At 35.2% G+C, this 25,201-nt stretch overlaps 1 protein-coding gene and 1 long non-coding RNA gene across 2 annotated transcripts in view; one reads left to right on the forward strand and one right to left on the reverse strand.

The window, feature by feature from the left end:
• The window catches only part of DACH1 (dachshund family transcription factor 1), a 414,137-nt gene that overhangs the window by 185,119 nt on the left and 203,817 nt on the right, over positions 1–25,201 (reverse strand). Inside the window, exon 3 of the mRNA XM_014859930.3 lies at positions 8,008–8,169. Coding sequence (XP_014715416.3) covers positions 8,008–8,169 — 162 coding nt within the window. The remainder of the gene's footprint in view (positions 1–8,007; positions 8,170–25,201) is intronic.
• LOC123289753 (uncharacterized) lies at positions 2,906–23,184 on the forward strand. Its single transcript, XR_006533882.2, has 3 exons — positions 2,906–3,018; positions 17,660–17,739; positions 23,064–23,184. It is a non-coding gene; the product is annotated as an uncharacterized lncRNA (long non-coding RNA).

Genomic DNA, 25,201 nt, shown 5'->3' on the forward strand with positions numbered 1-25,201 from the left:
TGCTGCCACTACAGTTTATGTTTGCAGCTTCTATAAACATTGCAACATGTTGATGTAGGTTGACAAAGATCATTTTTAGGGCTGTCCTCAATGAAAATCGTATTTCCAAGGCTGTCATAAATGTACTCAGTCTCCAGGAATGTGATGGAGTCTACCATGTAACACATCCAATTGGATCTATCTTACATTTCCTATGGTTTATGATTACACAAGGATACAGCATCAAATAAAATAATTTAATTTATATTTCTTAATATGAAATGTTTGAATGATCAGGTTTACTTCATCATCTTGTAATTAGTTGGAATAAACAATACTAAAACAAAAACAGTGAGTTAGTATTTTCTAACTATGTTCTCCAACTGTACATATAAATTTAAAAAAATCTTCATGAAAACAAAACAGACACTACAGAAAAAGTGGAAATATTGTCCGCATTTTACTTATCTATACCACACAATACATTTAATAATTCATACGGGAAACTAGTATATGTTATTGATCATACTCTAATGATTTTATTAACATAGAAATTGACCTAGAAATATATGTTCAAATAATTTTAAATGATAAAAGTGTTCTTTTTAATAAAGAAATGAACTTTTTCGGTATATAGTTACCTGTTATGATCACTGGTGTTTCTATCCTTTTATATAACCAATGAAGATCAAAAATATATTATGAGAAAAAACGCAAAATGATGCCATCTACTTTCTAGAAAATCATGAAAAAGAGCTTAATAAAATGAGCACTTATTAATACACATGTCATTTTAAAATAACCTAATTTTAAGCTATATGAAATTTTTGAAAAAATGTTCCTTATTCTTCCACAATAACATTAACAGTGACCAGTTAACTCTTGCCCAGTTCCTTCCAGACCCTAATGAAATGGATATATAGTACCAAGGTGTAAGATATAGGATATATAGTATCAAGGTGTAAAATATAGAATCTTTTTTCTTACATTCAAAATAAATATTTTCCACCCTTACCCATCATATGTAATGGTCGCATAATATGTGAAATGATGAATCACCATATATTTAAGGATGCTTCTTTTGGACATTTAGGTTGTTTCAGGTTTGTATTTTATTTTAGAAATCACTGTAAAGAATACCTTATTGCCTTTTATCTTCTGTTGAAGTTTCAAAAATCAAAGAATTTTAGAGCCAAGAGGGTGAGTGGGCATCAAGCTCCTTATTTATTAAATAAGAATGCTGAGAAATGAAGGGGTTTATCTAAGTAGTTATTTATTAGCTACATTACTACTAGAAGCTAAATCTTCTGACATATTTTGCTCTCTGCTCCCCCATCTCAATATGACTTATCTCGGTCATACTATATGATGCTCAAATTTCAGAGAATGATTTTTTGATGTTTGTTTTAAATTAGCTGTTTATTCTTTATATTTTCACATTAGATTACCTTATTTAAAATATTTAATGAAGAAATGCCAGAAATATTAAATATCTACAAATACACCAAAATTTATGAAAGAGTAGTTTACTACTTTTTAGTTTTTTAATGTTCGGGTAAGCAATTTTGTGTGAAACGTCAGGATATGAAGACATCTTTTGCATAGAGAATGATGGGAACCATATGGCTTATTCACAATCAATTGAATTACAAACCATGGCAGTTCCTACACTTTTAAGAGATGCTTATGTGGTCCTTCCATTAAAATTCCACTAATGTGACGTTTGTGAAAAAGTTTATGTTTAGACATACTTTCCTCACTATATGCAATGCCACAGAGAGCAAAAGCATCGATTAAAAGTGTTTATATATAAATTGACAGCTATCAGTTCTAAAATATTTCTCATTTCATGTGTCAGCACCTTTTTGGCCTTTTAAGGCAGTCTTGCGTGTTTCCATGTTTACAAGACTCTGGCCGTTAATATTGTTAAATTTTACTCATCCGACAGGAAGAAGGATCTTGAAAATCATTGTTAGGCAGAGAAACATTAAGAAAGTTAAAAAAAAAAAACTTTCCACACTTAATCTGTTAAACAATGGCAAATTTCTTATGAATCAGTGATACTGTAATTGAACTGGAGACATTTTTAGAGCAAGCTTGCTTTGGCTTTTTCACCCTCCGATTTGGAATCTGCTCACAGTACTGCCAGCTTAACCAAAAAGGATTAACTCTCATATCCAACTGAGAACACAGATAATTCTCAGTAATTGGTAAAAAATGAAGATGAATGGGGCTGAGAGATAAGGAGCAATTAGCTCATCAGCAGTTACAGCTGTGCACTCAATCCGGATCCATCTCTTGAGTCTCGGCCCCTTTTAAAGAACCTAAGCAGAATAAGCATAGGACACCCCCTCCCCCAAAAATTGCTATACCTGCCCATCATTTCTCTAGACTTCCATTTTATTTCCTTACTATACAAAGACACCTGTCATAGCACGCTATGTAAATTACTACCTCTCTCAGGACCTATGTCTAAAGCCAATCTTCTTTTTAAACTTTTTTTTTATAACAGAAACCAAATGACTACTGTAGACACTCTTAAATTCCCTGTCAATCGTTTCATTATAGCAGCATCATCTGTTTGAAAATATAAGCAATTCCCTCATCTAATTATAGGAAGGATTTGAGGTTCATTAACATTGCCAAGGCAGAGAATCCAATGTGCAATTGCAGAGCTCTGCTTGGTGGCCTGTGTTCTCAGTTTCCTTTTATTTGCTTTCTCAAGGTCTCCAAGACTTTTTCCTGAAATCATAAAATTAATTTTTCCTTCCAAATAGACACGTGAGTTAGAAGAAAGGAAATGACTACAGTATAAACTATTCTATTTCTGCGGGAATGGCTTAAAAAAAAAAAAAAAGACAGTCAGCTGGGGAAGATAATTTTATCTCCCTATCTTCCTGGCTTTTTTTCCCCCTCATTTGTTTTGTTTTGTTGGTTGGAAGACAGAAGTAAGGAGTAAGGAATACCATTGAAGAACACAGCTGTTAATCCCCAACTCAAGTTCTTGTTACCTGAAACTCCTACATCCTTGCAACTATGGTAAGTTTGAGAAAATGAAAAAGAATCAGACACTCCAGGCATATGAACTGTGTTCAGATTCTGGGATCCCCGCATCAGGGTACCCTTGCCTATATTTCAGTGTTCAGAAAGAGAAAATGCTGAAGACTTAAGATTACTTCACTTCCTTAAAGAAATAACAGCAGTTAGAGGGTTATGACTATAGTTTAAACAATGAGATTTTCTTGGGACATCTGTTTTGAGATCACATTTTGAATAGATATGAACTCATTTCCTACTAAGCAAGCAATCTACCATTGTTGATAGCTGTTTACCAGTTCCATGAGTCAGATATTAGCTAGTGGCAAAGGTCCCTCTTAAATCCTCTGAGTATTCTTTAAACTGTGTACATAGTGTTTTCCTTAAATAAAATGTTAAGAGAAGTAAAAATGCAGTCTTTTCCTGCCTCTTGGTAAATCATAGTCCACAAGGTCTTGCACTTGGGAATAATATTTAATGTATTTATCTTTATAGAGTCGTTTCCTTTGTTGTCATTAGTTAAGGGAGTAAGATATTAGGTTTAGCAAGTATTTAAATAACAGAAACTATTAAGAGATGCTCACTATGTCAATATTTATATAGCATTTGAAAACTAGAAGTAAAATTAAGTTTCCTTTATTTAGATTAGATCGATTGTGATTAATTTAGTATCCTCAAAATATGCATGATGCCAAAAAAAAGATAAGCAGATAAAAACACAGCTATAGATGCTATGGAATTGACCTTGGGTTCACCGGTTTTAAATTCTGCCTTTCCAATATCCCGGTCCCAGTTTCCAAGCAGCATTTTTAAAGCCGGTTATGTAGATCAGTCCTTAAAGCAAAAAAATAGCAATTTATCTGGCCTGTGTGTTGTGGATAGTGTTGCCACTAAAAAGAATCCAGGACATTTTTCCTTCTTATCTACAATGTAGCTCATATCAGCCAACCTGTCACAAGATAGTACTTGATATAAACAAGAGATTGCAAAGACATCTCAGTAATCAATATCAGGATGGCTACAGTATGGAAACCCCAACCAGTGCATATCATTTGTCTCAGCATCTATTTCTATGGCCAAATGAAGCATTAATTCAAATCATAAATCTATGGTGATTTAAATCTGGGAATGAGCACCTGCCTGCTTTAATGATTTATTTTGTACATTTCAGTAAGCAGGAGATTTGTCCATATGAACTGACAGGTCACCTTCAGATGCCAGGAGCAGACTGTTTATCACCATGCAGACTAGCATCTCATCTTAGCAAGTAAATATTAAACTAAAAGAATCCAATTGATTGTGGATGAGGGAGAATGGCGACACGGCCATATATTTTACTCAGCATGCTGATGCCTCCCTCGGATCTATCCTGAGTCCCCACTTCTTCCTAAAGTGATCATTCTGTTGGAAAGATGTGAGCTCAAGGTTACCGTGGAAAATTGGGATATAAAATAATTATTTGTCGGTGTCAAAGATTTCTTTAAACACTTTTTCCTGGCTAATTTTTATGATTCATATTAATAACAGGAAAGAGTCATCTATAATAAACAATCCCTTCACCTCACCAAGCCAAATTAAACCAAACCAAGCAAACACAAAATCTATTTTCTGGGCAATAAGGATGTATTTACAACCAAGGAAACAAATAGTGTTCAGAAAGCCTGAAATGTTTAACAAAACTTTTGACCCAGATGAGTACAAGAGAAAAAAGAATCCTGAATTGACTTCAAAAATGTCGCTGGATTTGGTCAGGGCTGAGTAGCAACAATATATCATTTAAGTGGCAACTCTCTGAGGGGTTTCACTACTTCAAAGAGCCAGTTGATAGATTCATGAGAGCAGTAAGTTTGTATTCTGAAATATAGGCCTTTGAGATTCTTGGGATTCCTCCTGGAATTCATATGCCTCAATATCACTTCCTAAGCACCTCATGCTAACTGAGGCTCCTGGAGGATCTGGCACATCCTGTTATGACTGCCTGCTTACGCAGCCATCCCGCCCACAGACTGCACGGCCCTTGAGTGCTGGGACTCTATAATGATTATTTTTGTGTCCCTAGAATGAGCTAAGATCAAACATACAACGAAATCCAAATGACCTAACAGCTGCCCCTAAATTTCCTCACAGGCCTGCAGTTTAGCCAATAATACCTAGCAGAGAGAATAGGAAAACAGAGAAGGAGGCAGTTGATGGCAGGAAAAATAAGAAGGTAATTTTCAAGAGAGTAAGTTTGAAAAAATAATAATAATGACAAAAGCAATACCAAAACGACTCACCTTACTGTTAAGGTCAGTCATTTTGGTATTGTAATAACATACTAGTCCTTAATATGAGTAGGAAAAATTGGCCAGAAAAAGGTGTTTAAAGAAATCTTTGACTCTGACAATTATTTTATATCCCAATTTTATTGTAGTAACAATGTGATAAACAAACATTTTAATAAATAAGGTTATAAACACTTGACAAATACGATCGCCTTTAATTCTCATGATGTAGATACTACTATTTATACCATTTTCCAGATGTGGAATATTAGGCTCAGAAAGTTTACATAACTTTCCAAAGTCATAGAGCAAATAATTATTGAAAACTTACCAAGAGGAAGGCACTGTCCTCAGGGTCAGAGAAGACTGTGGGCCATACAAAGCAACTGCTCAATTCAGCAACTGCTTTGATAGATGCAAGCTCAACCCCCACCCCCACCAGTGCCCTTACCCCTCCCCGAAACTCCAAACTCTCTTTCACTGATCTCTAGATAGATAAAGGGGGGTGGGGCAGTGTGCTCAGGAAGGATAATAAATTATTAATTCTTAGAGGACAGCAGCATGTGAGAATAGAATAAAAATAACATTGACAACAATTTTTCCCCCAAATCAGCTATCAAATATCTAACATAAATGATCCACATGATTTAGGGACTAGCAATGGCACCAATGTTAACACAATCTCAAAATACTAAGACCCTCTAAGAAAATTCAAAGAAATTTCTGCTGCTGGTTCAAATCGATGTTGGATGATGAGTGTCAAAACTAAAAAGCAACGTGAACTACCAACCAAAGACCTTAATGAAAGAAAAGTGATTTCTTCCAACTAAGCAAAAAAGAAAATTCAAATTGTTTCTCTTTTAAGTTATTATGATAGCCTATCTACACAAATAATTAAGGTAAGCTACAATTTGGTCAGTAGGCAAACGTTATTCTGTAATATCAAATATTAAATTTATGTCAATGTTTAATTATGAGTCATTTTCTCTTTACCTTATGCCTATTGGTTTCTCCAAAGTCAACTTCTGCTCTGCGGCTCAGGAAACTTGAAGAGAGATATCGTTTTAAAATATTTTGCTTTAAACGTTATTAAATTGCCTAACAACACGAACTCTAGAGAGCAGTCTGCATTAAAGTCTTTACTCCTAAAATTTTGAAAAAAATCCAGATTATGTTTTGGAATGATAACTATAACTTCTAGTGGCCAATGACTTGTCTTTAAAAGTGTCCAATTGTGCTCTATTTTAATAGGCTAATGTAAAAGACTGCTATCGTAAGAAAAATATGTACTTAATAGTTCTAAAAAGAGAATGGTAATTCATTCATTTTACTTTAATACTGTTTTTAACCTTTAAAAGCCTAAATTTCTGTGTGTAGACCCTGACATAAACAATCCACTGCCTTTCACTTTCCCAGTAGGAGCACCACAAATGCAAACTAAGAATGTTTCCTTAGTTCCTCTCAGTTTTAGAGCCATGTCTTTTGGGTCTCTTCCACGTCTTTTCATCCTTCTAAGGATTGCCACCATCTTCTTTATAACCTATTTTCAAATCAAACCCATTGCTGTGGCTCGTTTTCTTTTTCCCTCATGTAGTTTTGCTGAAAAGTTCCATTTTCTCCTTTTTTACATTAGAAGTTGCCCTTTGACATCACTGAAGCAGTGGTGTTTTGTGTTTTGTTTATATATTTCAAAATTACTTCCTACTCTAACGGTCATGTCTAGTGTATGCTTCCACGGAACTGTTGCAAGAATGATCAGTGCTAAAAGCTATAATATTCTTTCATATATCCTTAACTATATGTCAATGCACTGAGAGCAGGAAGCTGCTGATTATTGAAAGAAATAATCTGTTAAAATGCTGCATAAAAAGAAAATTTAATTGAACTGTCATGAATTACTGTGTCCTTTATGAACGTACGTTGGATATAATATCTTTCTCACATCTTGTAGGATCCAACTTTTTCTTGTTAAATTATATTTTGAGTATGATTTCTATAATTGAAAGAGAAACAATACAGTGCAGCATAGAATAAAGTGTTTTATCTCACCGAGACATAGATGCTAAAGATACCATCAATAAAAAAATTAATAGACATTTGACGTTGTGTTCGACCAAACAAATTACTCAGAGGAATTCTGCCAAGAGAAAGCCATTTCTTTTGGTTTAAATAGTGACTATCAACTTTCCCTCTCTTTCTCCATACCTCAGGAAAGAAAAAAATCAAGAGAAATTAAAGTTGTAATTTTAAAATGAGATAAATAGGTTATGGTTGTTTATAGAAAGAATTAATTATCAATATAATTTTTATTCCTGGAAGCACATGAAAGGATTTAGTTTATATGTTTTGCTGCTAATGCAAATTTAGTATTTGATGACAAAAGCATTAAGAATGAAAAAGATAAAGTGTATGTTTTACTTTATAAATATTCTTCTGTCACCTTACCTATAATCAATACTTTCGAATTCTGATTATTAAAACGATTTGTATTATGAAGGATGTTAACTGAATGCTTATAGTAGAAGTTGCAGACATACAGTTGAAGCTATAATAAAAAATAATTTTGCTAATTATTTATTTAAAGTCGTGTTGTTAGAGAGGCAAAATGGTATCTTCAGAATATATACTCTTGCAGAGCTTCTCAAAAGGATAGCCAATAGTGTTGTTCTGGAAAAGAGTCATTCGGTAGCAAATGATCACAATAAGTTTCAGTGAACGTAAAACTTACCGACACTTGAATTCATGTCCCCATTTTCCGAATCTGCTCCATGTTGGTTATTACTGGCATGATAGTTGCTCATAGCTTCTAATTTGATTTTTTTCACCTTCATTGCTTCGGCGATAGCTGCATTGGTAGCAGCGGCAGCTGCTGCAGCTGCTGCTGTCAGACCTTAAAAGAATAAATTAAAAACGAGGTAATTCAAATTCTGATTTTTCATGTAATAGTCCATGTAATTTATATAACACACATACAAACATTAGGGTATCTGATTCCTTTATGGAACACTCTGATAGCATATATTCATTCCCAACTAGCCAATGAAATAACTTTGATACAATCGAGAGAGTGCTCTCGAAACTCCCAAATTAAATATTAAGCAGAAACATAATTCACATACAAAAGAATAGTAGTAGAAATGCAGCCAGAATTATCTCTCAAACAAACCAGTCTGAACATGTCATTCCCTGCTTAAAACTTAAAATCCTCTACAGCTGCCTAAAGGGGGAGGGGGGGATCTGAACTGCTTAGCTTAGCTCACAAAGCCCTTCATGAAAGAGTGTAAACTCCCTAATCACCCAAAGTTCCCTTACTCTCATGTCACACGCCAGCTATGCTGAACATGCCACCAATACCCATGCATGCCCTGACTCTTCACACTCGTGCTTTCACACTTGCCATTCTCTTTGTCTGGAATGTCCTTATCCCATGACTCACTTCCCCAGCCTCTCATCCTCCAGCATTCGAATCCCAGAAATGACACTTGTAACCAATATGCCACGATGTTTATCCAGAACAATTCATCTCTGTTCATCCAGAGAACAGGAGGTAGGAGTGGATGTGAGATTAGAAATAGAGTTTGAGACCAGATTATGGAAGAGCAGAAAGCTAAGACCGTGCTTTATGTATAGGCTCTAGAGAGCCAGCAGAGGTTTCTCAGCAGGGGAGTGGTTTGTCTCCTTAAATGTGTGAACTTTTACCAAGTCAATTCACTTCATCCTGGCATCCTCATTTGCAAAATGACTGATACTGGAATATATGAATGATCTTTCCTAATCTAAAACTCCAAAAGTCTAGGGGAGGATGTGTACCCACCCCCCACACTCTTTTTGCTATGGCTGCTTCAGAGTTTCTGACTACAGTGCTTCAGCCTGGCTTGAATTTATCTTTGTGATTTATTTCCATTCCCAGCTGGTGGATTAGAGACTGAACACCTCTCTCCTCCTTTTCCTCCCCACTAATCATCAGTTCTAGTTACTACAGCAAATAAGTTACAACCTCAGGAATTACAAGAAACTCTTTTTCCCTAGAAATCTCTGCTGTTTTTTAGGAGATAGAAGACCTCACCTTTTCTTCGGATCAGACAAAAGAAGCCTTGACAACTTTCACCCCAATGAAATGAGATCTTCACGTTGGATCTTTGCATGAAAACCTGATAACTGCCCCTAAAAAGGCACTGATCTAAACTCAAAGAATTCATCTGGTCTGGATGAACACTCATTGCCTTTTAAGTCCCCACTTGAACTGATTCTCTCATCTTCCTATGATTGAATTTTCTCCCCAGTTACTCATTTCCTTCAAAGATGTTTCAGAACATTTTCTTTCCTGTTCTCTAAAAATTCTCTTTGTGGTTCCCAGAAAATCTCTCTTCCGAAATTTTGCCTTGTCATAAATGTGAGCATCTCACTTTTCCGTTCTCTTCATTGCCTGGTGTTGTCCCATCTCTAATCTGTGACACTTCCGTGATCTTTACCTTTGGTTTATGTGGCAGGTAAATCTTGTTCCATAGGATTAAAATGAGAGAGATAAACCTACAATTTGAGATATTATTGTTATTATTGTATAGATCTGAATCGAATTTGGTAGTATGAAACACAAGGATGCATGATATAACCTTGGCCAAGCCATAAAATCTTCTCGAGTATGGTTTCTTCGACTGTAAAGTCATTCTCTTCACAAAGGGATAATATAAGGATTAAATGAGATAAACTATGTGAAGAATACCACATCATGCTTAGTAAAACTAGACATGCCTTGCATTCTAGTTCCTCAATAAGTCCAGTCCAGTCCTAGCTATGATTCCTGCAGGATATCGTGGGTGGCCACAGCCTCCTCAGCTAGAAGAATCCTACTGCTCCTTATCTGACTGCATTAAACCTTGGATTTTAAAAATACTTTTTATAATTTAGTTATGTATGATTTTATGTATGATACTCTTCTGTTTTTCCATTTGACAGTTTATTTCCCAGTTTTACACTTCTAATACACATTCCAAAAGATGTATGTATGTGACATACACACATGCTCTAACTTAACTAAAATACTTTTTTTTTTTTCTGCTTTATCTCCCCAAATCCCCCCTGGTACATAGTTGTATATCTTAGTTGCAGGTCCTTCTAGTTGTGGCATATGGGATGCCGCCTCAACGTGGTCTGACGAGCGGTGCTGTGTCCGCGCCCAGGATCCGAACCAGCGAAACCCTGGGCCACCACAGCGGAGCGCTCAAACTTAATCACTCGGCCACGGGGCCAGCCCCTAAAATACTTTTTAATATTCTATTTTTCGTCCAATTTAATGAAGGTGGGAAGAAAGCTATACCGTTGGCAACAGTTGCTGATTTTAGTTCCACTAACTCACCTGGCTGTTTGATGGGTTCTCAAATTTAATTCTTTAATACCTTTCAAATTCAACCAATTTTCTCCATTTCCACTGGCTCCCCCTAGTGCAAGCTGTCACCTTTTCTTCCCTAAAGTCTTACAATAATAGCCCTTAATTGCTTTCACTTTCATCACCTCCAATCTCTTACTATTCATACAGTAGTCAACATAATCTTACGAAAATGAAAATCCAATCACGACATTCAATGCGTATTCTCGGGAGCAAGTCAGATGCTTCTCATGGCTGTCACAGCTCTTTATGCTCAGTTCCCTGCCTATCTGTGTAGCATCATCTGTTCCCCTGAGCCCTCCTTGCTCTCTGCACTCCAGACACACAAGCCTTCTTTCATTTCCTCTAATGGACCACATTCCTTCTTTCAAGTCAGACTTTGCACATGTTGTTCCCACTTTCTAGAAAAGCTCTCCACTCCCCTGCCCACTGACCTGTCCATGCATCCATCATGTGATGACTTAAATATTACGCTCTAGGAGTAGCAGGCTCAGGTTCCTGACTCTTTAGTTTACCTGGGAAACAGCTATCAACATGTCAAGAATAAGCTCAAGACTCACTTCTTTTAAAGAGCTGACCTTCCACACCCTACCCCTCCAGAGTAGAGCTGGTGGTCCACTTGCTTGTGTTCTCAACCCTGTTGCATGCGAGTTTACCATCTTTTGTGAACCACAATCACCCATGGGGCTTTACCATTCAGACAGCTGAGGCCTACCACCTGAGATTCAGGTTGGGACCCAGGCATCTGTATATTTTTGGTTGATTTTACTGTTCCTCAGGTCATTTTAATGTGCAATCTGAGATATGAAAGCCAGTCCCTTGGACTCTTTATTGCTCTGTTTTGAGGGGTTGAGGGGACTAAGGAGGGTCAGTTTAGGGTTAGCTTCTCTAACTAGATTATAACACCAAAAGGATAGAAATACTTTCTTAGCACATATATCCCAAACTTCTACCATGATGCCTAGCACAAACTGTCACTGAATGAAAAAACACTTCTCAAACTAGATTACTTGGAAAGCCACAGGAGAAATATGGTGATTATTTTGACAATATCAATGTAAGTAATTTAAAACATTATGTTTATGTTGCAATCAATGTGAATATACTAGGAGTAGCAAATCTCATTAATTTAATATAAAGCATGACTCTCCAAAGCTTCATCTGCCTAGGGCTGGAGAGAATCACAAAAGGCTTACCCCTCCTGCATTTATTGCACTTCCTCTTGGCCTCGCAATGACCCTTTCAAATCTCTGATGTAATTCTCAAATCCCCTCCCACTTGCTGTCTCTAAAAAAACTTAGCTTAGAATCTAGACACTTGCCTTAGAAAGAGATCTCATTCTATATTTTGTTCCCTAATAAAGTTGCCTTGGAAAAATAAGTAATAAATCCACAAAATAATTCTAGTTTTTGGTCTATACGTCACAGAGAAAACTGAAATCATTTTCTATGTAATCAAGAATTGTCTACTTGTGTAAACACTGGCCCTATTATCTCCCTGCCTAACCCTTTCTCTCTTAGAGCTCTCTCCCCTTGCCTCAGATTCGTAGAGATGTGTGTTACCCTTCCTCAATACCCTACCTTGAAGTACATTATCCTGCAAGTTTACCACTGCTTTTAACTCTCCCCAATCAAAACAGCCCATTTTTTCCTCAGAACTAGGTAATTCAGTGTTCCACAAAGTGATAAATTTACATCAAATCCAGCTGCAAAGTATGCTGAAGTTGGAGATTATCTTCCCCTGGGCCACATTCACAGACTCTGTCTCTGGGATGGACTGAGGAGTCTGTGTTTTTCCCTCTCAACAGGTTGATTCTGATGTTCACTGCCCTTAGATTATTTGATGACAATAATTGACACTAAAGTGTGTTTGCATCTTGCAAAAGCTTATTCACCAAGCAGATCATCGTTGCAGTGGTTTTCAAAAGTGGGCAACTAGGGAACTTGTTCAAATATAAAATCAGGTTGGACCAAGGAATCAGAGTTTTGAGACATAATGCTCTAGTGTGATGCAGACTTTGTAAAAATGAATCTTCTTTTACCTTTAACCTAACGCAGCAGAAGCAAATAGGCCAGCCAGGTAATACAGCACTTGTGTATGTTATTGATGCAGCAGTCATGTATGTTATTGCCTCCAGCAACCACTTACACATACGAATTTATTTGGTATATACCGTAATTGTTACTTAAAAAGCTTGGGTAATTCATCCTGATTCTTTAATTGGTAAGTTTTTCACCAGATTTCTTTCTCTCTTTGATGGAAAAATTATATATATACATATGCATGTGTACATATATATGTGTATACATAAATCTATGTGTATATATGTGTATGCATGTATATATATATATATATGATGGACACAAATAAATGATCTCTTTCACTAAGGAATGATTAACCCATCTATTTTACCTCACCAAACTTACATTTTTACACTCTCAAAAAATATTTATAGTGTCTTATTCACCAAGACAAAAACATGTACTGAACTGAGAAGTCAAAGGTAGTATCTTTTTATTTTAAAAGGTTCTAAATCTAATTTTATCATCAACAATGGGAAAACTTTAATGTATACCTGAAATTTATTTGCCATCGATAAAATAATGGATTGAGAAATGTTTTGTTTAAAAAAGTTGTTTTCCTTCAGAGGAAGGATAATAAGTCATATATTGTGTAATCCTGGACCTCCAGTTGGCCCTCAGGAAAGGAACTATACATTAAACTTAGGTTAAAGCCTATATACTTTATATCATGCAAAAATATTTAGCTTTCTTTTTCTTTCTTATTTGATCTTCACAAACTCTATTGCTTGCAATTTATAAGAATGAATAATTTTTACATAGAATTTAGAAACACAGTTTGTCATATTATTGCCTGAATTATGATACAAACTCATCGCCATGGGCTCCATTCTGCTCTGCTCCTTCAGAGCAAATTCTATGCTTTTTTAAAAAACTGGCTACTAGAAATTCTTTATTTTTATCTTGGCTTATAGATTTCTTTTACTTTTACTTTCACTTTCATTTTTTGTTGCTCCCAATTTCTTGCTGAATAAATAACTGGCCTGGAAATTGCTAGTTATCTAAATTCACTATCATGTAAAGAGTAAATAGATGGTGGTTGAAGAAGAGGCACTCCAAAAAGCCATACAAACATTGGACAACATGCATCAAATTTATCTGGGATACTGCAGCAAGTTATATAATTCCTAAGGCTTCAAAATTGTCATCTTTAAAACAGAGATATCAATTCTGACCTCATAGGGGTATTGTGAAGAATAAAGGAGAAATAATGTCTGCAACAGCATGGTCACATACTAATCCTTCTGCAAATAGTAGTAAATATTATCAAGTAACCCATAATACCCCTCTTTTCCTTATCTTTAGCTTTACCTTTGTTTAGGTACTCACAAAAATGCAATATGACAAAAACTACCTAATAGGGTAGAGTGAGAATTTAGTCATTTGATAAATGGAGATCTAAAAACCACGCTTCTATCAAATCATTTGACTTACTAGTCCACACTGATCAAATTTACCCTAAATATCACTAAATCTTCACTCTGTGCTATATTGATAACAAAGCCTTCACTACCTCAAAATCAATATCTTAAAACCAATCCATGGGTTTATCATTTGGAAGGGAAGCAGGCATTGTTACCACTTAAGAGCCGTATTTTACTTTGCAAAGATAGGATTTTTCTTCTGCTTTCAACTTTTATCAAAACATCCTTTAAAACCTTCAAATGCCATTATACAATCCTGATTGCCCTCTCTAAAAAAAGGAAAAGTATCCCCATTCTACTTATTTCAAATAAGTTAGTACCCCTAGTTATAAAGAGTAGATTACAACTATAGATTATAAATATCAATAAAAGAGACATATTGCTGTCAAATTCTTTCTCTGATCTGTTTGTTTGCTCATTAACTTGAAAGGTTCAATCTTTGATCTTTGGTTTCAAAGACATCAAGATGACTTCCAAATGTTTGATACGTTGTCTACTTTTACATCACATTCCATATAAAATGCATTTCCCTAAACTTAATGGTTAAATAAAATGAGTTATATGCAAGAGATAGTAAGCATTCAAAGCTTCCATATGATAGACTTTTTATTAGACTATGTCACTTTGCCCAAATTTAGAAGAAACCATTTTAAACATGCAGTAGATTATAGCCAATGGTAGTTATTATTAATATTCTGGAATTGATAAGTTATTTATGTCTGGCATTCTTCCTACTGATTATTCAAGGAGACAGGCGGCTTATAAATATCTCATCACTCCACCGTCACAGAAATTTCATCGACAGTGCTTATGCACAGCTATTAGCAATATGAATCTAACCATTACAAGAAGGAGGAAAATCGAACATGTGGCATTAATACGCAGTCCTGGTTCCTAACCATCTGATAGGCAGATGGTGTGAAGCGGATTCTCCAGCTGAAATGAAGGGCACATCATTTAAAACCTTGTTTGCATTCTAACTGATATCAGTGCCATATTGATATACATGATACATCATGGCAGTATTTGAACAATCTAGTTTGTTTCAGTCATAAATGTTTACAGCCTTGTTTTTTTAATCTTATAACCATGTTCAGAAGAGTGTATTTTTAATTTATGAAACCTATTGTTTACTTCTGTTGAACTAGAAGATTAGTGGAAAGCAGGAATATTAAATTACTTCAACCAGAGCAATATAACCAAGACAGATGAATAAAGCGAGTTTCTATTTTCAATAAAGGATGTTAGTAAAGGAATTTTAAAATTAGCCCAGGAATTTCGTGCATTAAATACATTTATTCATTTAAACCTAGCTTTTTTTTTCCCCCAAGTGGCATACAAAGAAACTTAATGTTTTATATAGTCATTCATTTAAAACTCTCACTGTGTGCAATTAATCTTGTCCAGCAGTTCAATTCAGAAAGTAAAACATCAAAAAGCATAGTTCAGTTCAACAGTCATTACTGTGAAGTAATCTTTCTGCTCCTGACAGTTCCTATAGACTCTTTGCAAAACTCTGTTGAAGGTGCATTGTAAACTCCATATGAGTTTGAATTACAACTCAGTTGAAATTACTCCAAGTCTTAGAAGAACTCTTGGCTCAGTATAACAACTTGAAAATACCAGGACCTTTTTTTTCACCCTGTTTTCTTCCTATCCTTATTTAAATACCAGCTGTCTAAAAAACTGACAGAAGCTTTCACAGTCATTTTATTTCGCAATACTTTCTAAATAAATGAAAATTGTGATTGGAACATGCCTGTCCTCACCCTTAAAAATGACTAAATAACAGAAATAATAAGCAACTAGAATAAGTAACTTGATTGTAAATCAGGGTAGACTGAAGATTTTGAGTGTAAATTTGTCTCCTGATGTCCATTAGACTGACTTTTCTTGCCCTTTGAAACACATTTATATTCTACAGCAGAAAGGAAAATTGATCTTTGAGGCCATTAATGGAAACACTCCATATACTAGTTTTTACTTTTTCAATTGATTAAATTAGTTTTTTTTAAATGTTTGGATTAACAAAAACCCCAACAATTTAGAGAAATGTACAGAAAGAGTTTACTATAATATTGATAATGACTAATACATCAAATTTAGCATTCTTATTCTGAATAGCTTAAAATCACAATCTCCCAGAGTGAAGAAAGTAACAGCAGTAGTGAAGTCAGGGTGAGGGAACACCATGGGGATGTCATTTGGCCATGTGTAAATTACTGAGGAATTTCCATGGAAGTTTTTGAAACATTCGACTTCTGATCACTAACTCATAGAATCAGGCTGAAACATAATCAGCTAAAATTATTATGGTTTAAAAGAAGCAAATAGGTAATTTATGAAAAGCTGAACTCGGCATAACCAGGTCTTGAATATAACTTTCACTTTTACTCCATCTGTTAACATTGCCACTTTTAGAGAAATATTTCTTAACAGCCGTTTGGGGTTTAGACTTATAAAACATGGAGATGAGAAAGACTTTATCTAATGTGACCCTTTTATTTTACTAATAATGAAAACTTAGGGGCAGTGAGGTTAATCATTTCTATAAAGTCATACCATTAAATAATGATCAAGTATTCCCAATTCCCCCAACTCCCAGTTCAGCGTTGACCACACTGACTCTGTCAATAAATGCAAAAAGAAAAGTACAGAATACAGTAAACTGTGGAATCATTGAAAGGAAATCACTCCCCTTTGCCCAAGTAGCTCATGGATTGCATAGGAAGTCAAGGTAATAGACTCTCAGATGATGTCACAAGTATAGGTTGACTCCACTTAGAAACCTAATCTAAATCTTCATTTGTGATTCAGTCTTTTAGAATTTAGAATGTATTTGCCACAGAAACAATGGTCATTCAACTTTATGCAGAAAACTTTTAACCTGTTCTACTGGTGAAATTCAGGATTTATAATGTTAATCTGGATCCTATATCTTAAATATGGCACAACAATGAAAAAGAGAAGAGTGAATAAATTGTTTTCCTCTGTATATCTTGAATATAGAACAAATTCTAAATATAAAGAAATTGAAATAGATAAACTTTGACTCTAATTTTCTTTAAAGCATCCTTTTCATTATTTCTTATGATTCCATTCTCCAGTAAACTGGGCATTAGGTATCTTCATGTTTGTCTAAGGCCCAATACTTCTTTCTAGCTACACAACTCATCACCCCAACTTGCTCAATGCATTGACTCCAGGCAGGTGACTCTTACTAGCTGAGAATAACTGACAGTGTATGGCATTCTGAAAGAATGTTTTTTAAAGAGACTACTTGTCAGTTTATTGGTGACAGTTCAGGCAGTATAAGTGAAAAGAGGAAACGGTGTCATAAATTTAATTTCCTGCAAAAAAGTCACCCCATTGGCATTTTAGCCTAAGAATAATCTCTCCCAATGTTCTCCTACTTTTCTCAATACCATGTAAATCCTCTTCTAAATCCTTTGATACTTCAGTAAGCCTCTCTTTTTTTTCTTTTTCCAGAATCCAGATAGAATGGGGCTCTGTCAGTATGTGCTTCTTGGTGAGACAAGAAGAGGAGATGAGAAAAAAGAGTAATAGAGGTGACTATTTTTACATGTATGTCTTATTTGAGGGGCATTATCCAATGAGAAGATGTGGCCACAGAATTTTTCTGATATAGTAGGATAAACTTTTTTCAAGGAAGAGACTCAAGAAAGAAATATATTTAGACACACACACATATACACACATTCTAGATAGAGGTCAGGATCACGATTGGGAACAATATACAGCCATATTCACTGAACAACAACAGAAACCGAAGGACTAGTTGAGGCAATGTATTCACTCCTTTGTCATTAGGTTCTTGCATTTATAGCAACATCTCGCTGAACCTCTATAATTTGCCTACCAGGTAGATATTTCCCTCATTTCATTACAGGGAAAATGTGAATGGTGATAGGCCAATTGTAGTGCTTGGAACTGTAGGTTTTTGACTGCAGTTTTAAAGTTGGACTATGGAAAAGTACAATCCTGATTAATTTAGAAAAATAGATAATGGTATGCAATAAGGAAGATTCAAAAGAAATAGGGTTTATAATCCATAGTCTTAAGTGACTGTCATCTCCTAGAGCTGTTGAATAGGTGAAACTTTTTTCTTGGCACATCTCTGGAATCACAGTCAAGTTACTAAGTTTTTTGAGTCTAACTTAGACAAGTTACTTAAATTGTCTGATATTGAGGCAACCTTACACTTTCTTGTTCAAGAAATAAATGCTGTCTATGTTTAAAACTATGTCCCATCTGAGGTTTGAATAGTATAGTCCATGCAGCCCACCTAGGAACAGAGCAGGTAGGTGTCAAGGGAGAATTACCAATGGTTAGTATTATATTATTCATTTCTCTTTTTTTGCTGCAAAAATCATTCCAACAGAAAGAATCACTTAATTCCTAACATGGCAAGAAATGTGAGCCTTTTGCGAATTCTGAGAGAACATTTTACTTTACTTCAAAATAGTAAATCATAGCAAATCTTCAATTTTCTTTATATCTCTTCATTTTAGGAGCAAAGTCTGTAGTTATACTGATCCAATGGCTTCTCTTGACCTAATTTATCTTGTATCATGAGATTCTATTAAAAGAAACTAAATCACTGCAGTAGATTTATTCACCTTAAATAATTTAAGCTAATTGAAAAAGAACCAAACTAATGCTAAAACACTTCTCTCAAGCATTCAACTTTTGAATGTTGATTACTAATTTAAACAACCAGGTAATCACAGCAGCTTTGTGAGAAACATGGACTTGTACTATGTGCACATTTCTCTCTCTCCCTGGGCTGGAGACAGAATTAAGCATAAATTCTGAGTCTGAAAGGAATTGTATCTCTTCTGTAGTAATTAGGAAATTCCAATAAAATATTTTCATTGATGGATTTGAGGTTTTTCTCTATATTCCCGAAAAGTTTTGAAAACAACACATAGAAAAATGAGAGGAATATCTGGAAAGTCATATCCAATCGCTCTTGGCAACGAGTTATGGCATTTCGAATTTATAACACGGCTAAAGCAAAGGAAAATTAAAAACATTACTGTTATTCACAAACTTTGCTACATCATAATTACCAAAAACTGAATTCCCATGCATTAGTTTAAAAATTAAGACCCTGTTAGTATTATTACTATATTTTATTATTGTTACTCTGCTTCTTGTTGGTAAAAGTTATTAAATACCATTTTGCTTTGAGCGAGGTTAATAGTGACTTATAATGTTATCACAAATTATAATATTCTAACTGTCTCATCATTATAAAACTCCACTTGTAAATTCAGTGGTCATTTTTCTCATGTAATTATTTGATTTTATAACTCAGCCTTGTAATACTTGGAATATGTAGCATAATCACTCGTATGACAATCCTGCAAGGAGTTACAAAAGCCTTTTGCAGTATTTTTAACATACATCTTTCTTATGAGAATTAGAAAATTCAGACATAACTTTATCTTGGAGGTAAAGCCTTTTGAAATATTGCTAAAGTGCATACTGAATAAAGACAACACACTTAAGCAGACTTTTCCCCCTTTAAAGAGCATTCATCTTTTCAAAAGCAATAGATTCTCGGTCCACCCGGAGTCTATTGCATTATTCATTTCATGTGCAACCTCATGCTGGACCATAAATTGTTACTTTATCTAATCAAAGGAGACTTAACTCTACAGAAGGTCAAAGGTTTAATTTTGTGAAGTATTATCTTACGCTATGAGTTTAACCGAAAAATAGAAGAAGAAAAACAGCCAAGAAACTGGTAATAAATGAACCTTTATTGCCTCAGGCATTGGCCTAGTTAATAAACTTTCATTGAAGGTTTCTTTCAACTGTTACGGACAATGAGAGGAAAAAAATCTTAAATTACAGCCATGTGTGACTTTTAAGGCAGTCATTCTTTTTTATCTCAACCTCCCTAGCTCAGGAAAAAAAAAAAAAAAGACAAAGAGAGATTGTCTTCGATCTTTTAACCAAAAATGTATGTTTCTAAACAGATGAAAAAGTGCAGATAAACTTTTCTAAAAGCAGAGGTCAGCTTTGAACAATATAAAAAAATGCATTCTTTAGGTGTCGAATCTTAGAGAACAATCTCTCTAGCTAAATGTAAAACTGAAAAAAGGAGGAAGACATGTTGTTGTCTACAACTCTTGAATTGTAGTCTCCTGCTAGCAAAACAGGATGCCCCATAATCTCACCATCACTGTCCAAAGTCCATGGTAGGTTTGATATTCATTAAATGTCTTGCAAATAAGTACATTATTTATGTACTATCTACCCTGTTTTAGTACAAAAAAATCCTTCCTTTATATTCAGAAACGAAAATACTAGTAGCAAAATAATTCATTTTATTGTTATGCAATTAACAACAATTTTTAAGAGAAACAAGTTTATCCTTTTAGCAGATACTCTCAACCAACAATGGCCTGTGGGTAGTTTTTCTTTCAGTATTTTCTAGAGAAGAAAATGAACTGAGTTCTTCTGAACTAATCTCCCATATTTTCAGGAGGCACTATATTGAGTATAAAGGTTATCATGGCCTTACTTCCCACATCTTTGTCGCCACACCACAGCATAAATAAGGTAGATCTTCATGTCACCAAAAGAGTTTGCATAAGCTGTGAAAAAGGAAAGAAGCCATGCTCTGCATCTTTCTTTAGATCTTCTCAAACAGAAAAAGGAGGGCTGGCTCTGTGCTCCTAACAGGACCCCCCTGCCAGATTCTATCCACAAATCACAATGCTGGCAGCAGGGCACCCAACCCTCTTCCTACCTAGTAGCATTTGGACACAACTGAGCTCTACTTCATTCCAGGGACATGTCCCCAGGATGCTATCTTGGCCACCTTTGAATCCGAACATGATAGCTGCTTACACTGGCAGCACCAGGTGAAAGCAAAACCAGGCTCCCTACTAAGAAATACGCTCTGCACAGCTGGGAAGCAATGAGCTCTACTGGGGTCAAGGATGAAGCACGTTTATACCAGCAGCTCTGCTTCTTTCCTGTATTTGCCAAGAGTAGTGAGAGAGACTTAGGAGAAAGTGGAAAACATAGAGATTAAAGACAATGTAACATGATTTCAAAATGGAAAAAAAAATGTGAAATTTTACACATAGAATATTGAGAATAAAAAACAGGGGTTTCTAAAACATAGTTAAACCTGGATATCATGATCTGAAGCAAATTGAGATAATTAGTTTTCATTAATTAGTAGAGAGTTTTAGAATCAATGAGTAGGTTTTGATTTCATGCAAGAAACCATGAATAGCTACTCAAAGGTTACAAGGAAAAACTTCGTCAAAAGAGCAATTGATAAGCACAATGTTTTTTTTGCCCCACTTAATTCTACCTAATTTGTGTGCACGCATATAGTTGGGGAGCAAAAGAATGAAGAGAAGAAGAAACATGAAGAAATCTTTCTTTCTTTCCAAAAAAGAAACACTATATTTGAATGCATATAGTGAATGGCTAGTTACATACCTTGTTGGATAAATAATCTAATAATAGCAAGGATGATCATGCTTTATAACTTCAGCTTTTTCATTTACCCTTTTTGAAAAAGGCTGAGGTGCATTTAGAAAGTGACCTCAAGGTCAAAGAAGCATGAGAAAGTAACAAAAACAGGTATCTCAAATCTAATTCTTTATTTCATTAATCAAAGTTTTATGGGTTTGGGAAAGTTGTGCTACAGTACACAGAGAGGATAAGAAAAAAGAAAGATCAAGGGAATTCAAAGGATTTATTAAAAGTGCAGACGGTAACTCTGACTAGTGTTTTAGCTAGATAGACACAATTAATTACTTGTAACATTGTGAAACTCTAAAATGCTGAAAGAACGTGCTCATGCCTGCAATGCAGTAATGTAGCAAAATACTTATAATCTTTCAACCACCAGGAGCTTTTGTTGGTTTTTAAACCTAATCCACAGCTTGACATAGATCCTAGCGTAATGGAACACAGTTCTTTGATTGAAATAATATCTAAACATTGCTGTGCTAGCCTGGTGGCCTAATAGAAGTCTGTCTCCCTGAAACTCGAGAAATTCAAGTTTGGAAACAAACTCAGACACTGAGCTCTGGCTTGTACGTCCTTCAAGAAAAGCCTCTGAGACTGGAATATGCCCTTTCCAGTTTAGCAAGACCAAAAACAGACATAAAACTTCTCCAATAGCTTTTCTTCCAAATAATGAGACAGTCATAGCAAATAATTTTCTTCAGCTCCTAAAAAGTTACTAATAAGACAACAATAGTGTTGATAATAACAAGGAATCTAATGTATGTCGTAAAAAAGCTAAGTATTTTAGAAGTGACCCATTCCTCTGGCTTTCTCCATTTTTATGTGAAAATGTGAGTAATATCTACAAATTTGGTCATCGTTACAAAGAAAGTTGATCCATATATTTGTCAAATTTAGTCACATGGAAAATTTCAAAGTGTTCAAAAGCACACTAAAAATATCTGAAAAGCAACATATATGTAGCATTTAGTGAAAAAACTTCCATATTATTTTGTTGTATCCAATGTACCTGAATTTGCAATAATGGTAAGAATGCCACACTTGAACATTTTAGTGAGAAAGGAATAATTTCTAGGTCTGCATTTGCAGCAATAAATACACTCTGATAAAGCTCTGAAAGGTAACTGCAATAAAATCTCCATTTTATTGTGTATCCTAATAAATTTCAAAAAGCAAAGAAAATATACTATTCCCAAAATCCAAGCATCTCATAGAAACTGCTAAGCAAAAAGTAGATGAGTAGAAAACAGGAAAGGCATGCGTAGCATTAAAAATACCTGAGGCTATTGCCAAATTATGATTTTATGTTTGGATGCCACGCTTATAGTGTTAAGTATGAAAATGATTTTTTATTTATTTTTTTTAGGAAGATTAGCCCTGAGCTAACATCTGCTGCAAATCCTCCTCCTTTCGCTCAGGAAGACTGGCCCTGAGCTAACATCTGTGGCCATCTTCCTCTACTTTATACATGGGACGCCTGCCACAGCATGGCTTGATAAGTACTGCGAAGGTCCACACCCGGGATCCAAACCAGCAAACCCCAAGCCACCGAAGTGGAATGCACAAACTTAACTGCCGTGCCATCAGGCTAGCCCCTGAAAATGATTTTTTACTTAAAGCCTCTCATCTGACACTATCAAGTCACTTTATAAACATGTTAATTAAAATGATACTTGGATGACAACTGAAAGAGTCTGCATATGCAGTCACAAATATGAAGTCTTGACATATTTTATCACTACATTGTAAAGCATAAGCTGTGAAGCTGGGTGGGAAGTAGAGAGCAAGTAAGAAAAATCCTCAAATTAAATAATGAATATATAATCCTAAAAACATAGTAGTCCTAAAAAGAATTCCAGGAACACAACTAGAGTTGGTTAAATCAGTAGGTCAACAATGTCTAGGAACCAAATTCTTTCCATATTTCCTTTCTGCTATCCTCAATATATTGAGAAATACTTCCAAGTTAGCAAGTTGGCTATAACAATTGTAGGTATCCAAGAAAAAAAGCGAGGAGCTGTTTATTCTATATATTTATTTCTTTTTATCCCCCAAGGAAGCGTTTCCCACGGGACATCCTAAAGGCTCACCTCTCATAACTCATTAGGCATAATTGCATCACCTAATAATTCCCAACAAATCATAGGCAGAGAAAGAGGTTACCATGACTCACATCTGGGATGGAACATGGGGCTGAGTCCTCTTAGGCACAAAGTTGGAGGAAAAATGTGAATTCCTCAATAAAATTAGGATTTTGTTATAAAGAAAGAGAATGATAAGTGGTTATTGGGAAGCAACCAACAAGGTCTATAACAAAAGCTTATTGGGGAATATTGAAGAAAATAGTTAACAGCCTCAAATAGAAGCCCAATTACATTGCTATTCCATATCTCCTATCATTTTAAATCTTTCCCAAGCTTGCGCAACAGTTAACATATACCAAGATTCAGAGGATAACATCATTGTTTTTCTCAAGGTACTATTTTACTTCTCATAGTAATGAAGTCCTTGTACAGAAAAGTTCCATAAAATTATAATAGTGACCTTGATTTTTATATTTAGAACTACCAGGAACAGAAACATGAAATAGCACTCAATTGCTTTGAGTTTCCTTTTCCACCTCTAGCTAGAGATAACTATAGAATAAAAATAAGATGGCACGCCTATGGAATGTATATAAGATGTTGTCCTTCATTTGATTGCCGGACAAATACATACAAGACAACTGCTATGTAACATAACACCAAGGAACTGATTATTTTTTGAGTTATATCAAATAGACATTTAAACATTTTCTGTGGACCATGAGACGGCTAAAACTAGTGGTGATAGTACTCCATGCTTTGATACAGTACTAGAAGTATTGCCTCATGTTCTTCCTTCTTAAGGATGCAGACTGGTGTAGGAAAACTTGGAATAGCAACTGCAGAGCTCAAGCGAGGGAAGTTAGTGAGAGAGAGGACTGAGGGGAGAGAGAGGCAACAGCAGCTTCTAAGGGTACACATATTTACTGCCATGTCAGTGCTGTTTGGCCTCTTCTTCACTTCCATCTTTGGTATCATCCCCAGTAAAATGGAAACTTGTAATAAAGTTTAAAAATTGAGAGCAATAGCAAAAATATGATATAGGACAAAGAACTTAGGCTTTGCAGTCTAGATGTGAGTTTCAATCCACTCTCTGTCATTAGGTAGATGGCTTCTGTTTGCAAGATCTAATTTCTGTCAGCTTCAGTTAACTTTCCCCCAGTGATAATAAAGAGGATTGTGTTGCTTGTGTCTCACAGAGCTGGTGAGAACATTAAATGACATAGGATGTGTGAAAAATGTGCAAAGGTGTTCCATGATGACAATTTCCTTCCTTTCTTTGTTTTGCTATCATTCCATCAAAGCAGGTCCTTCCCTGCCTTTTTTTGGCATTACTATCCCCACTACTGACAGAGCTGCCACTAGTCGTTCAGAACAAATGGCAGAGCCAGGGCCATGACATCACTCCCATAAATCTGCT

This window comes from Equus asinus, chromosome 11, assembly GCF_041296235.1.
Source record: "Equus asinus isolate D_3611 breed Donkey chromosome 11, EquAss-T2T_v2, whole genome shotgun sequence".
Classification (NCBI taxonomy): domain Eukaryota; kingdom Metazoa; phylum Chordata; class Mammalia; order Perissodactyla; family Equidae; genus Equus; species Equus asinus.